General features: G+C 40.0%; 1 protein-coding gene across 4 annotated transcripts in view; it reads left to right on the forward strand.

Moving 5' to 3' along the window:
• TRABD (TraB domain containing) overlaps positions 1-14427 on the forward strand; it is a 37114-nt gene extending 22687 nt beyond the window's left edge. For all 4 annotated transcript variants that reach the window (XM_087767360.1, XM_087767362.1, XM_087767361.1 and 1 more), the window contains 5 exons: positions 1243-1353; positions 2852-2991; positions 5265-5437; positions 8117-8228; positions 11177-14427. In XM_087767360.1, the coding sequence (XP_087623486.1) occupies positions 1243-1353; positions 2852-2991; positions 5265-5437; positions 8117-8228; positions 11177-11354 (714 nt within the window). In that variant the 3' untranslated portion in view covers positions 11355-14427. The remainder of the gene's footprint in view (positions 1-1242; positions 1354-2851; positions 2992-5264; positions 5438-8116; positions 8229-11176) is intronic.
• The last annotated feature ends 606 nt before the right edge of the window (positions 14428-15033 follow it).

Here is a 15033-nt window from a genome sequence, read left to right on the forward strand (position 1 = left end):
CTTTGCCAGTTCTGGTCCTCAGTGACTCGAGTCCACTTAACTGCAGAAACTGCCTACAGCCTTTGGGGAGGTCACGCAAGCATCAGATCTGGCACAGGGTGGGTCATTTGAGCATGGCCCATGGGAGCAAGGAATGGAGACCAGGACCTTCCTCTGGTGACTTCATATTAACTCAGGCGATCCCATGTAACCTCATCTTCAGTTGTGTGAAGCTGGTAATATAGCAGGAAATTAACCTTTGGCTAGGGAAGAGGGTTCCTTTTGGTAGCGGTATGGACTGACACCAAGTTGGAGGAGATGCTTAACCAAGGTACAGGTTATGCTTGGGGACAGGTAACACTCAGCCACCAAGTCTTAGTCGTAAAAATAACTGGTTGAAGACAGCCAGAGCTGGACAGAAGGAACAACTCTGAGTAGATTTGTTTGAGATGTTTTTTCATTCATTTTGTAAAAGGATAGGGAAGGGAAATTTTGCATAAGTAAGTATAGGAGAATTTTTTGCCTTTTAAAAAGAATGGTCTTGATTTTAGGTCTCTGTTCAAAAAGTAATAGACTGTACGAGGAGGGGCCTTCAGTCTGCTTGTGGGAGAGTGTCATGCTTAGGACTGTGAGGTCTTTTCTGAGGTCTTATGTAGTGAAGTCGTGCACTGCAGTTCTTGCACAACGCTAGATTATCTGTGCTTCTGTGTCTGCTTACCTAACCAGTCCTCAGCCTAGTGTTTCCCAGGATTGGGGAAGTGTTTATGCTTAGACCACTAGCTATTTCCCTTTCAGTATCCCTATAACATGGCATTCACTGTACATTCAATAGAATATACTCGTGGTCCCTTTTTTTTTTTTTTTTTTTTTTTTTGTAACCAGGTCAAGAAAAAATAAATGCACAGAATGAGCTGGTTTACAATTCAGTTATTCAGACACTTTCTTCAAGCAGGTGGAGTAAATATAGGCTGAAGTAAGTCTGGCTGCCCTCCTTTTCTTAACTCTGCCATACATTTTTGTTGAAAGGGAGAATACTTTGGCCACACACTGAAGTGAAAAGCTACTTCACAGCCGATACAAACTGAAATAAAAGAGCTGTATTGATCAGTGAATTGGCTCCAAAAGGTAGCTTCAGTGCTGCTTCTTCACTAAGATAATTAATGTTTTTCTCATGACTATGAATAGTGCATTCTTCTTCTGAGAACTCCACACAGCTTGTTGATTTTCTTTTTTTCTTTAATGTTTTTCTCCCTCTTTGCCCAGAATGGAGTCATGTCTGGATTGATGCAAATGCTGCTTCTGAAGGTTTCTGCTCACATCACAGAACAGCTGGGAATGGCCCCAGGAGGAGAATTCAGGGAGGCTTTCAAAGAGGTGCGAACTCAAAATGGTTTTTCTGAGGTCAAATTACTGGCCTTTTGCTCCCAGGGTTGAGCTAAATAAAACCATTTGTTAGTGACTAGAAAAGAGCACTCTGGCCATACTTGTGCTGAAGCCTATGAAGTAGTAAGAATCATCGTTGACTTCAAAGTGTGCTCGAAAGTACAGAGGTTTGTAGCCCTAAGTGGCATGAAAGCAATTCCAAAAAGGCTTCAAATGATAAGGGTTTTTCCAATGATATTTCTGATGGCATTTGTTTTCATTTCATTAATAATGTATTTGTTCCTGTTAAATAACTGTTTTCGAATTCTGGATATGAATCCTGGTCCCACCATTGGTGGTGTCAGGGTTTCAGGCTGTGAAAACCAACTCTAAAGCATTAATGAGATCTAAACGCATTCATCTAGAAAGATTGTTTGGGGAAGTAAAATATTTGACTGGTCTGTTAGTCCTGTCTGGTCTTTTAACATTCCCTTTTGTACTACTGCCAGCTGTGATAGCGGGAAGTAAATAGTAGCTGGACTTCTACTGTATATCACAGCTACTCTTTTTTTGTCTGGGAATACCGAGATGCTATTTTCACGGTATGTACCTGCCTTGCAGAATGTATTTTCCTATTTTTATGTGAATTAGGTACTAGTAAGGAAATGTGAGACAACATAGCTGTTAAAGAATCTGGAATAATTTGGTGTATTTATCCTTAATAATAAGAAAACTGTTTCAAGTCAAAATATGTGTGTGTGGTGGTTTTTTTTCTTTCCCACTTAAAATGGAAAACACTTAAAATGTTTCACTCTTGTCTGGATGCTCAGGAAAACAAGCCTTGAAACAGTTTTCTTATTATTAAGGATAAATACACCAAATTCTAATATATATATATTAGCTCTGTCCTCTTCTAAAGTGGTTGTTTGAAATTTTTAAACAGGTATGTGTAGGAAAGAATTTTCTAGAAATTCTGTACTGTACTAAAATTTGTCAGTCTAAGCTACAGCAAAGTCTCGTCTCACATTGTCATGTGGTGTCTGCCATCAGTTCTTGTTTAATAATCTCCTTCTTGAATATATTTTACCGTGACAAACTGATAGGTTAGTGATCCTGACAAATCCTAGGTAAAAGCAAAATGACCACAGTTGTTTCACCTTAGACATTATTCAGACCCAGATAGATATTGAGCCCCATCTGTTCACCCTAAGTAGTCATAAGCAGGAGCTTTCTGCTTAGGTAAAAGTAACCTAAAGAGGGTGGCATTACAACTTCCATGTTTTTACTGTAATACCTTCTGCGTCTTGTAGCTGATGTATTCCTTTATGAAGTAGTATTTTGGAAATTTTATTTACTGCAAAGCCAAAATACTTTTTGATGTTGAAGTATGACACTACTTGCTCTTTTTTAGGATACCTTGTATAACGCAAAAAAACAAACGTTCTGTTAATAAGGATAGACTGTGCTGCAGTATGAAATGTTGACTAGCGATCTGTATCTTCTCTTTCAGGCCAGTAAAGTACCTTTCTGTAAATTCCATCTTGGAGACCGACCCATCCCTGTTACATTTAAGAGAGCAATTGCTGCACTTTCTTTCTGGCAAAAAGTCAAGCTTGCCTGGGGCCTTTGCTTCTTATCTGACCCAATCAGGTATGAATAAGCATCCCATATGTTTATCGGGTTGAATTGTTCAATTCTTCAGTTTGACTTTAGTATGAGCTGGAAGTTCTCAGTACCCAGCCTGATGCAGTGAAACTTGAGTTAGTGAGAAGGATAAATATACAAACTACCCTGCAATAATCCATATTTTTTAAAAGAAAGCTGGCTTTCTGATCTTGTTCCAGCTCTTTCTTTAATTGTCTTTTAATACATTACTTCCAGGTGAAGTGAAAGATTTGGTGCTGGAGAATTCCTAGTGTACTTAAGGAAAAACTTTTTTGTTATTTTTTATTTTTATGCTGGAAAAAAAAATCTTTCACACTACTGTGTGTGGATATTGTAAATAGAAGAGAGTAGGGCCTCGGTATGCTAATTTATACCTCCTTAAGATTTCCAAAGGACTTGGGCCTGCTGTGCTAAGTCACGTCTGGATCAGGACAGCTTGAGAACTGAATCTGCTGTCTGAACAGATTTTTGGAACAAGAGAAAATGTTTGAACTCTGTGGACAACATGTGGACTCTTAATGATTATTGCCTTTATAAAGGGACATTGTTAGGAACTTTTGCCTGATGGTAATATTTCTCAGACAGCTATTCTCTTGCTCCGTGTGGTTTCCCCTGTCCCTCAGAGACATCCCTGTGCCAAGTTTGCTTCCTCTTTCCACAAGTAGGTGTGTGATAACTTGCTTGAACTGGGGGAGAACACAGGCCCAGCTGTCCTCCTAAACTCAGTCTGCTCCTACCAGACTCGCAGTGGTAGGAGTCTTGCCAGAAATGGGTTCCCTGGGCGTATGGTCCCTGAATCTCGGTTCCTCACTCAGAACCCTGTGACCAGAGCTCTACACATGAAGTGATCTGTGCTATTTTTTCCAGGCTTTTAAAATTAGGCCAGGGCTCAAACGGTAGTCTGCTGAATCAAACCTTCTATTTTCCAGTTTTAGCATTTACTTGATTGTCCTTTCCTGTAAATACCTGCTGTTATATTCATCTGTAAAATGAGTTTGATCCCCTTTCAATCCATTAACTACAGTTCATACGCAAAGTAAGTTTTCTTACTTACTAGTCTGATACCAGCATGAAACTATTTGCAGGCTTTTGGGGGGCATTGGAGGATATATTTCTCTGCAACTTCTCCCATTCTTTTATCCATCCTAAGAACATTTTGGTTTTCAACTGCAATATTAAGATAATTACGGTATATGCACACTGACTTTCCACTGAAGCTTGGACATAACATCTCAGTTGTTGTACGATTGAATGATCTGCTACTTGGTTTTTAAAAATAACATGTTGGTAGGGGTTGAAAAGGAAAGGTGTTCATAATTGGGAAGTTGTTGGGGGGAGGGGGGGTATTGCGCACCCAGTCATCGACGTGAGATTCTACAGAAAATGGAGTAATAATTCAGCATCAAATTTGTATCCGTGTGATAGCTTTGCTATGATCTGTTTGAAAGCTAATAATGCACTTCTTTGGTTGTCACTGTTGACATTTGTGAGTGTCCTTTTGATCTTGGAAACTAAAGCAAGCATGTTTGGCATCATTCTTCAGTAGACAGTGATGCAAAAACATAATTCTGTTGCCACAAACTGACTGTACCACAGCTGTTGGGTACACACAGAAGGTTAACAGCACCTATAAAAAACATTAAAGCTCATTACATTTACTCCAGCAGTTTTCATTTGTTTATTTCCTGCCCATTTCCTATTCTTCTGTTCAGGGCATTGATTTATAACTTTGTCTTCTGCTGAAGACCTGTGATTGACACTAGGAGCCTGCAGAACTCTTTCCGTCCCCTCAGACTGTGCCTTACGGTGTGCTGCTTTCGTTCCTTAAAGAGAGCCTCTGTGTGTTCAGTGATCCGATCTGCTTCCTCGGGAGTGCTCTGTGTTGCCTCTTCCAAGCTTATGAATATACACCGAAAGTGGGGCACCATGGTAGCTCTTTCCTTTGAAGCCCTAGTGCTCTTGCTCAGTTGAGTTGTCAGCTTTCAAACGGGGAAGGGTGAAAATCCAGTTGCACTGCCTAAAGGCAAGTGACCTCTCCTCTTTCCCTTTCCCTCACTGTAGAGGCATTGTTAGGTACCCAGTTTTACAGGTTTAGGGAGTTCGTTTTGCCTTTGAAGAGGAGAACTGGGGGAGGAGAACTGTACAGTGTGGGTTTATGTGAATAATGCGTATAATACCCAATTGTTTTTATTCATTGGTTTGTCTGCGTTGCGCTCTAAAAGCATAACAGATACTGAGAAAACTTACCTTTCTTTCAGTAAAGATGATGTGGAGAAATGCAAACAGAAGGATTTACTGGAGCAGATGATGGCAGAAATGATTGGAGAATTTCCTGATCTTCATCGAACGATTGTCTCGGAACGAGATGTTTACTTGACCTACATGCTGAAGCAAGCAGCAAAGCAGATAGAACTACCTCGAGCTTCAGAAAGTAATTGTTTTAAAGCAGATATCATAACCAGCAAGGTGTTCTTTGTGTACTAGTCCAAAGTTCAGTTCTTCCCAGGAAATCTGGGATGTTCTGTTCATGTGTGCCACCTGTCACACAAGATTACAGTGCTTAAAAAATTTAAAAGGGCTATTACTCTTCTGTTGCAACCACCTCAAGAAGTAAAGAATTTTCATAGAGCAGTAGACTTCAAATTATGGTTCCTTTCTCATTGTGCTGTTTAAAACTGGAAAATACTAATTAGCCTGACAAATTTTTCAAGAGGCAGGCATCTGGTATTACAGCACAGCAGAGGACAGTCTAGGCTTCCGTTGCCTATCTCACTTCCACCTTGTTACCTTGCCAAATTAATTGTCATCACTAGCTGTTCAGGAGCACATTTCTTGCTTGAAACTTGTGTGACTGCATGTTTCAGCAAGGTATAAGCATACAGAATAATGGCAGTTCTCTAGCCTTTGGAAGTATTTTGCTGCTGTATGTGATCTGCATGCCCTTCCTATATATAAGCATACTGAGGTATGGGTTACCTCTTATTTGCTGTCTTAAGATACCGTTTGTAATCACTTCAGCGCAGACCGCTGGCGCTGTCTTGTGATGGAAAAAATAGCGAGGGGATTGCACTTGTGTTCTTGTACATCCCGTACCTAATGTTACCTCAACGCTGCCTGCCTTTGTAAAACACGCCTGCCTGCCTTTCTCCAAACACACAATATTCCCTGTTAGCTCAGCTGATAGGGCTGAAAGAGGCACAGATGAATTCAGTTACTTGGTCCAAAGAGCAGGCTGAAAATTCAGTTTTATTGTTGGTCCTGGCTGGGTCATGAGCCACAAGAGGAATTGTTTAGCAATTCCCCTGCTCTTTTGGTTTTGGTCCTGTCCCCCCTGCCTTTAAATCTACCTTCTTAAAAGCTCAGTCTCTGGATCACTGGTTTAGTGAATGGCTATGAAACTGGAAGGGGTTTATATGCATTATGAAGGATTTAAAATAGAAGATGGGACCATAAGAGACAAGAATGTGAGGGACTACCTGGCTGATACTCATGTGTCTCAGTCTCTTAGTTAACAAGAGAGAATGCCAGAGACAGTTTTGTTTAGAAGCTGTGCTTTTATATTATATACATATAATCTGTTCTATACATTCATTCTCACGAGAGGCAAAAAGAAAGGAGAAAAAAAAAAAGCAAATGATATACTTACGATTCATAGTAAAATACAAAACCCCACAATTCAAATGAGCAGAAATAGGGCATCATCACCATTGTCCAAATAATTTGCTATTGTAGGGACATAGTAAGGGTAAAGTCCTGGACGCTATCTGCAGGACTCAAATATACTTTTGGTCTGATATATTCCTAAACTACATCTGATTTATTCCTAGCCTTCATCTGACTGTTTGCCTGGGTGAACTCTTCCAAAGAGCTTGCAAATGAAGCTTTCACCTTTAGTTTTTCATTCTATCTTTACTCCACACAAAATATTCTGAGAGGGATAAAAGTTTCTACTAGAACTAAGTTTCAGGCAAGGCTTTACACGTGACTGATGTCATCGTTGAATCCTGCCCAGAAGCAGGCAGCGGGTGCGATGTGCTGTGGACAGCCCGTTCTGCTGAGGTCCTGTGCTCTGTCTCGGGTGTAGTTGCAGCTCTGATTTAGAGCAACCCTAGAATAGGCTGAGAAAAGGCAAGTCCAAAGAAACAATTTTGAAAATGTGTATAATAGTTCTAGTGTTTTCAATACAGTTTTGTTTCATTTGGGGGGGGCTGCTTTTCAAATTTTTTTACTTATTCCTGGAAAAATCAAGGGTGGATATTTAAAGCAAGACAGTGGAACTTACTCACATCTTATATTTATCTATAATTTTCCTCATAGGAAAGCAGCCTGATTACTATTACTTAGAAAGTTTTCTGTGAATTATTTTTATCGTGATGTGGTGCCATTTTTTCATTGGGGGAGAGGTAATCCCTAAACTTTGAGGAACAACATTTTAACCTCCACTGGGTGTTGTGGAATTTGAAGGGTAGATGGGAGGTGAGGGTGAGAACCAGCACGTGTTGCAGTGGTCTAACGGTGACTGGCTTGGTGCTGCACACGAATGGTGTGGGTTTTGCTGTTAGTTGCTGAGGCCAGGTCTGTAACAGTAAACTTAACCAGGGGCAGGTGTGGTCTTGAGGGCTGTTCTCTGATTGTCCATTCTGCTTGTTAGCCCAGGTCTTGTCACCATCTGGATGTGTGCCAGCTGCCACTGTTCAAAGTGGTGGAGAAGGCTCTCTGTTCAGGAGACGGCAGAGACCACAGCTGTTCCTGATAAGCAGTACAGAAACATGACCCACACAGGGAAGGAAAGAAATTAATTTAGCTTGCATCTGCTGAGCCTCTCACCCTGAGGCTGGAGTATGAGCCCTGGCCAGGTCTGTTTACTGAAACAAACATTTCCTGAAAATCCAGAAGCTGTGCTGATTTTTTTCCAGACTTTCAACATAGGAGGCAGTAGGTGAGATGAGTATTAATTTTTAGTTTATAACAGAGTTTTACTATCTAGTAGTAAGAGTCCCTACCTCTTGGAAAATTCAGTTTTGTAATCTCACACATTACCTATTTGATAGCTTGAAATTAGTTCTTTCACTGATGTGTTCCTTTCTCTCCATCTCTCTCTCTCTCTCAGCGGAACCTAGAAAATATATCCCAGCTGTTGTAGTTGGTGTTGTTGGGATGGGTCATGTACCTGGAATTGAAAAGAACTGGAACTCTGACTTAAACATCCAGGAAATAATGAGGTAACAGTCATCCTTTCCTACGTGTTGATGTAACAGCTTCTCTTGCTAAAAGACATCAATAATCGGTTGGTTTGGAGTTTTTTTGGTTGGTTGTCACAGCTTGAAGAAACATCACTGCTGTCATCCCTGCCTTGTCAGCTCACTGCCTTGCTGTGCAGTGCTTGCAGATTGTGCTTACAGCAAAGGAAAAGAATCAAAAGAAAAAAGTAAATAGTTGGCTATCAAGGGAAGTAGAGATGAGAAGATGACCTTGTCTAAAAAGAAAATTCATTGATCCACATTTAAGGCTTTTAAAATGAGAATTCAAATGAGGGCTGTAGAAGATGGTGAAAACAAAACCAGGCTTTCAGTCTAGTTTAGGCAAATACAAACTGTTGGATTCAAAGCTTTTGTAGTGTCAGGACACTGCTGGCTCCGGCAAGCTTACTATCACAGTTGTTCATAGCCTATTTTTAACTGTATATATATATATAAGTAATAACGCGTTTTAATGTGTGTACCTAAATATGGGCTGATTTAAGCCACTTATCTGGTGAACTCTTGCTCCAAAGTACCTATTAAAATAGATGTATGTGCTTTGTAAAAGAAGGAATTGAAGAACCAGTATGTTCAGACTACATGTATCCTATAAAGCCACAAAGGTGAGGACTTCAGAAACATAGGAGGGATTACAGTATGAGCCAGTAGTAGTGGTCTGCAGTAGTTTAGGATAATAGAGCCTTTCAAATATTGGCACTTTACCTTATCACATCTGTTCACTGTGTTTATGTAAGCACCTCACCAATCTCTTCAGAGGCTCTGAAAAACAGAAAAGACTGTGCCCCACCTAAACGGTGTATTTAGGCATCTAAAATATGATTTATAGGGACTTTTGGTGTCTGGATCCAAGAATGCAATTCTTGCCTAGCTATTTATAAGTCTCTCTCAAGGCTAAGCCTCGCCTGGAGTCACAAACTAGATGTCAATATTCCTCTGCACCCTCGCAAATAACCTGTCAAATGAGGCTGCCCAAATCCATATAATTGTATGCTTAATGCTGGTTGCATCATTGACATTACAGAACTGAATAGCCCAGAGCCCGACTATGTGTCTTCAAGTTTACACAGAGGGTCTTTTTCATCAAAGCGTAGGCTCTTCGACTTGCTTTTGCCGTCCCAGTGCCATAACTAAGTGGAATGGCTACCAGTATCTTTCATAAGACATTAATATTGCATTAACTTGACTTTCTAAAATAATATGAAGCAAATAACATTGGTAAGATTACTATATTTGAGACTCATTTCTCATTAAACTTTTTTACCCCTTGTGCTGTTGCACTGCAGTTGCAGAGCAGCGTTAACAGGGGTTTTGTGTGTGTTAGTCATTGTCACCTCTCTAAAGTGAAAAGTTTAAGACTTTTACAGATATTTAGTTAGGTTTTACAAGTCGCAAAGTGACCTTGGAAATCGTCTGGATAGAAACATATACATTTCTCAGACTTCCAATTTTTAAGTTCATGCATTGAACCTGACTCTGAGCAGACCCTATTGTTTGCTCCAGATAGCTATGAATTGATTTTTTTTTTTAAATTGTGCAGAGGGACTGGAATTGAGAAAGAAGCAATAGAGAAGCGTGTAAGAAGGTGTAAAGGGTTGCCTTTACCCCGTCCTTTGTTCAGTGTGTATGCTTTTTTTAAAACTCTTCCTGTATATTCCCTTAATATGAAAAATCTTACCAGTAACAGCTTTGCCCTAGTTTGAGCACAAGGATCTAAACTCAGTCTAGTTGTATCCTAATCTCAGCACGTCTAACCTGGTTTGAGTGTGCCCGCGATGTTTTTGCACTGCTGTAACTGATTGCTTCTGGATACGCTAGAAACATTTTCCTCGATATAAATAAATGAGAACTCCTGGCTTCTTTGGAGTGACACGCAGAGACCTCCCCATCCCCTGTGAGAGGATTACCTGGGTTGCAGTGTGGGTACGCTGTGGGTGCAGGGCCAGCCGAGGTACCGCAGAGCCTGCTAGTGAAGGTGCAGGCTACGCGTGCGTGTTGCTGTGCTTTCAAAGCCAGCTTCATTTTGAGGGTAATATTAACTGTTTGCTTTGTACACTAAGTTAATAAGACTGTTTGATGGCAGAGGTAGACCTGGTGTGCCTGTTGTCCTCTGCCCTCCTGGTTCCAGGTGGCCAGTGCAGAGACTTCCAAGTGGCTCTGTGAAGATCTCAAAGCCAGCAATACCTGCCAGACCGGAGACAGCTTCACACGAAGCCTCTCTGCTTTGTCTGCGCTGTCCTCTGTGGAGCTGCGGAGGCCAAGAGCACTGCAGGGGCTTGGCCTCCTGACGCTCGTGCTGGGAGCTGCAGCTAGGCTGGTAAGCCTGCCTGGCATCCAGGGGTACACCTTGCCGAAACACCCCCCCCGAATCGCGCCAGCCTTACCCCTTCTGGCCACACAAACCTGACCAGGTCCTGACACGCGTTATCCAGAATATCCAAGCTCTGTTTTCATCCACTACCCTGAATGACAGTGAGCTGACTGTACGGGCGTTGGAATTAAGCTGTGTCCTGTGTTTCTTCTGACTTTTGTCTCTGTGCAGAGATATGCATAGTAATATTATAAACAGTTCGACAAACAATATTAACTTCTCGTATTCTTCAAGAAGTCTTGATGTTGTCTTAGTTATTTTGATAGGGTGATGGGCAAGTGAAGGTCCGTAGCCTTAAGAATGGCATCATATGTGGAATCCGTGGAACAAGCTTTATTATTATTTATTGTTATTGTTACTATTTAATTTGGATGTAGCCCGCCCTTGAACATGAAAGAATACATTGTTCATGACACATCTGTTACCTGACGGTCTCCTGCACTATAAGCAGAAGGGGAGAAAAGATCCTTGATTTGCTTGGAAAATGCCTGTTCTTTCCAGCTATGCAGGTGTTAACATTGTTTTATATCTTTTGTTTCAGTGTGCCTCCTCCATCAGCTTCAAGTAAGATTTTCAAATTTGTCATAAAAGCAACAGTTTTTGGACTGATGGGATATGGCTGCTACCGAATAGGTCAAAGGACAGTTCAGTTTATTCTCTCGATGCCAGCAGCACAGAGCTATCTTCAGAAGCTGACAGAAATAAGGTCTCAGCATTGAACATCGAGTGGAGGCACGATGTGAAAAAGGTGGCTGAAAAAGGGTGACAGAGGCAACAAACGTGAACTGGACTGAAAGAAGAGGGAGATGAGGATTCTAGTCAGAGATGATGGATGCTGAGCAGCGCTGAATTGCTATATAATAAAATATTTGATACTAAAGTTACACCAGCTATGATCTAATGAATAGGTTTGGTTCCTGGTAAGTGTGTTGCATGAAACCACATGATTCCAGATTGAGGTAAAAGAAGTATGTACGCAAATATATATATTATATATATGCATACTGTATATATAATATATATTACTGATGATGTAGTACAGACAGCTTAAAGAGCGTATGTTCATGACTTCTTTTCCAGAGGAACAGAACAACACAAAGTAACCTAATTGGCTGCATCTGCTCTGAAGTTCAGGGACACTTGTCTTGAGTGATTCTTTGCTTTTTTTCCTTGGGTATAATAATACCTAGTGGTCGTTTCTGGTGCCAGACACTTTTACACATAACTTAGAAGGACATCTTCTCAATGTGCGTTTTATACTCAAAACATTTAGGCTTTTTTTAAACTTAAGAGCTTTCCAAAAATTTTAGAGTTGTACAGGCTGTCATTCATACGTACACTGCTCAAATTTTTTACAAGCCTTACTGAAGAACAGGAATGTTGCCTTTAGATTGCATCCCTTGTTACCACCACCAGTTGAATTGTCTTTCTCCTGCATAGGAAGGTATAGCCACGCCATCAGAATGCAATGTGGTTTGTGTCAGATGTTTACAGGACACTGTGTTCCTTTAGATTAGCTTATTTAAACTGTATTATTTAGCCAAATCCTGCTGGATTCAGTATTGTAAATTTAAGAGACTAGAACTACTGTACAATTCGCTTTTGTTTCTCGGACCTTTCATTATTGGGAAAAGAAGTCTGGAATTGATAGTACCTGCCCCTCATTTTTGATACATGAAAATATTTTATTTATCAATGTCATTTCTCAGTGGATTAATATTTGAATCTATTTAATAGAAAAGCAGTGTTCAATTTAGTTTTTCAAACTAGCTGTAGCATTTTATTTGGATTACCTGCTATTTATGCATATAATTATGGGTACTTCAAACTGCCATGATTTTCTTAATTATCCAGGACAGCCATCCATCATTGGTTTTTTGGGTTTGGTTTTTTTTTAATCCTAGGTTCATATTTCATAGGAATTTTTTTGGTACCCTTTACACAGGATTGTCAATGATTGTAAAGTGCCCTCTGCAATCAGCAAGTCCCAGTTCAACAATACCAGTAACTGTAATGGTCATATCGAAGTTTTAACCTGATGCGTTTGAATGGAAGAGCCCCATTTGCTCCTCTAGGCTCATATACAATTCCTCATCGCTTAAAGTGAAGTTTTTATCTGTATTAATTTCTTTTGGGAATGAAAGATAGGAACCAGTGTGTGAGGCAGGAGGAGGAAAAGGTGATGTTGTGTTTTGTGTTCCTTTGTTGTTTTCGGTTGGTTCAATAAAATCAACAAACCGCTTTTAGTAGGGTATATTTCCAAAGCCTTGTGTTGGAAATTGTCCCATACAGTCTGCTGTTTGCTGAAAGTATGTACATGTATCTTCTGTGCGGTGTTGTCTTTTTCAAGCTTTTTTAATGAAATTAAGGGTCTAATGCTCCTCTCTGTGATGGCATTGACTTTGCTGGGAGCTGGTCTGTCCATGCAACCTGATGCTTTTCTGCCTTGCACTTTGAAAATTTTATGAGTCCTAGTGCAGCAAATCGGTTAAGTGCATGTTTATCTTTAAACCTATTAAATCTAACCCGATCCTGCAGAGCTCTTAAGACGATGCTAGGTGCTTCTCTGGATCTGGGCCTTACAGTTGTGCAGGGAATAAACCTTAGCAAATGAGAATGGCAGCAATTCACGCTTCTTGGACACAAAAGTGTAAATGATAATACAGAATACAGTGGAGGCGGGTCCTTTTATTTTCCATCTATCAGTGCTTAAGAAACCACCAGCCATCTCTAGCAAGAGGAAGAGCAGCATTTGTAAACAATTTATAGAAGACTAGAGTGACTGCCTGAATTTTGATTCCTGATTTTTTTTTTTAAAGGTTTAATGTATTGTTTACAATTAAGCAGTCCTATTTGAATAATTCTATTACCTTTTGTGTACATTTTTAAAAGATGAAAGCAAAAGCTTAAGCTCATTCTTCTCCTGGCTTTACTGACCTACCAAAATATTGTTTTGTTGGTTGTTCTTTTGAGAATTTTTAGCTCGTAGAATTCAATATATTGATGTTTTGCTTTAAGTTATCTACAGATTTTTAAGGTATCTGCAGATCTTTTAAAAGCTCTGTAGATCTTTGATATCTGTGCTCAGGTAATTTTACACAAAGGAAAACAAATCTAAGGTAAATTTTAGATACGAGCCTTAAACTTGGGTGGGACTAATGCTAAATGATTGTCATGGAGCATTCTTGCAGACTTAATGTTTTACGCTTTTTAGCCAGAAGTGATTACCATGTAAGTTATCCGTTCATTATTCAGTTATTCTCTCTAGTTGATACCTTAAGTCTATTGTTTCACTCTTTTTTACAAAGCATATCAGCAGATTCTTCAAAGAGGCTGTTTGTGGACGGAGAATTTGCAGTTTATCTTCCCACTATTGCAAACGGGCAGGCCATATGCATGCACTGTTTACTCAGTGGCACTGGAAAGCCTGATGAATTTGCAGAACTAACAAACCTATGAATCCATACGTGAATGCTCAATGCTGTATATTCAATGTGTTGTACTGTTCATGTAACACAATCAGTGTTTTAGCTCCATTCTTTTCTGTTCTAGTCAGTCCTTTCAGTGTTAACAGCATCCTGTAAAATTTAAATACATGTTGAATTGTCCCAGCCCCGCCTCAACCTTATGAAGCCATATTGTATTTTTTTGGTGACATGTACATCTGTTTTAAGCATTTGTACATGTGATGTAAATTTGAAGTATTTTTAACAATGTGTGCCTTTACTCTAAAGTGATTTAAAGTAAACAGCAGTATGTTCTATGATATAAAAAATAAAATATTTTAACCACCATTTCTGTTGAAGGCATTTATTTTCCTTATTAATCAGTATTTTTATTGAGAACAAGCAGTGGTTAGCTAGATCTAGCACATGATCTAGTACACCATCTAACACGTTTTTGTGAACAGTGTCAGTTGGAGTAAATACCTCCCACTGAGGGGCATCTGAGCGTAATGCTGAAGTAGGGAAACTAGTTTCTCTACCTACCATATGTAATTGGTTAAGAGAGGAAAGGATGAGTTTCCCTGCCCTGCTGAACGTTCAGGGAGACAGCTTCTCAATGTGAGTGCCTAAATTCAGAGTCCAGAGTTAGGCATGGTGAGTTGACTTTTTTTTCTGTTGTTGTTGCTTTGCTTTCAATGTCTCTCCAGTGCTCCGTCGTGCAAGGAGCTGATGGCCTTAGTCCCAGTCCAGCAAAGTGCTCAAACACTGGCCTAACATCAGGCACAGTCACTTGTGCTTAATCTGCTGTCCTCTGCATGGGAATTAAAGACTGTGTAAGTGGAAAAGGCGGTGAACTAGTGGTAAAGAGTTTAATCTTTGAAACTGAGCCAGGTAAATCAATATGACCGCTACTTTTTTTTAAAAAAAGCTATTAATGACAGACCCTGTATTC

This window comes from Nipponia nippon, unplaced genomic scaffold (assembly GCF_047370975.1).
Source record: "Nipponia nippon isolate SJK-2023a ecotype South Korea unplaced genomic scaffold, ASM4737097v1 scaffold_3, whole genome shotgun sequence".
NCBI classification, from domain to species: Eukaryota; Metazoa; Chordata; class Aves; order Pelecaniformes; family Threskiornithidae; genus Nipponia; species Nipponia nippon.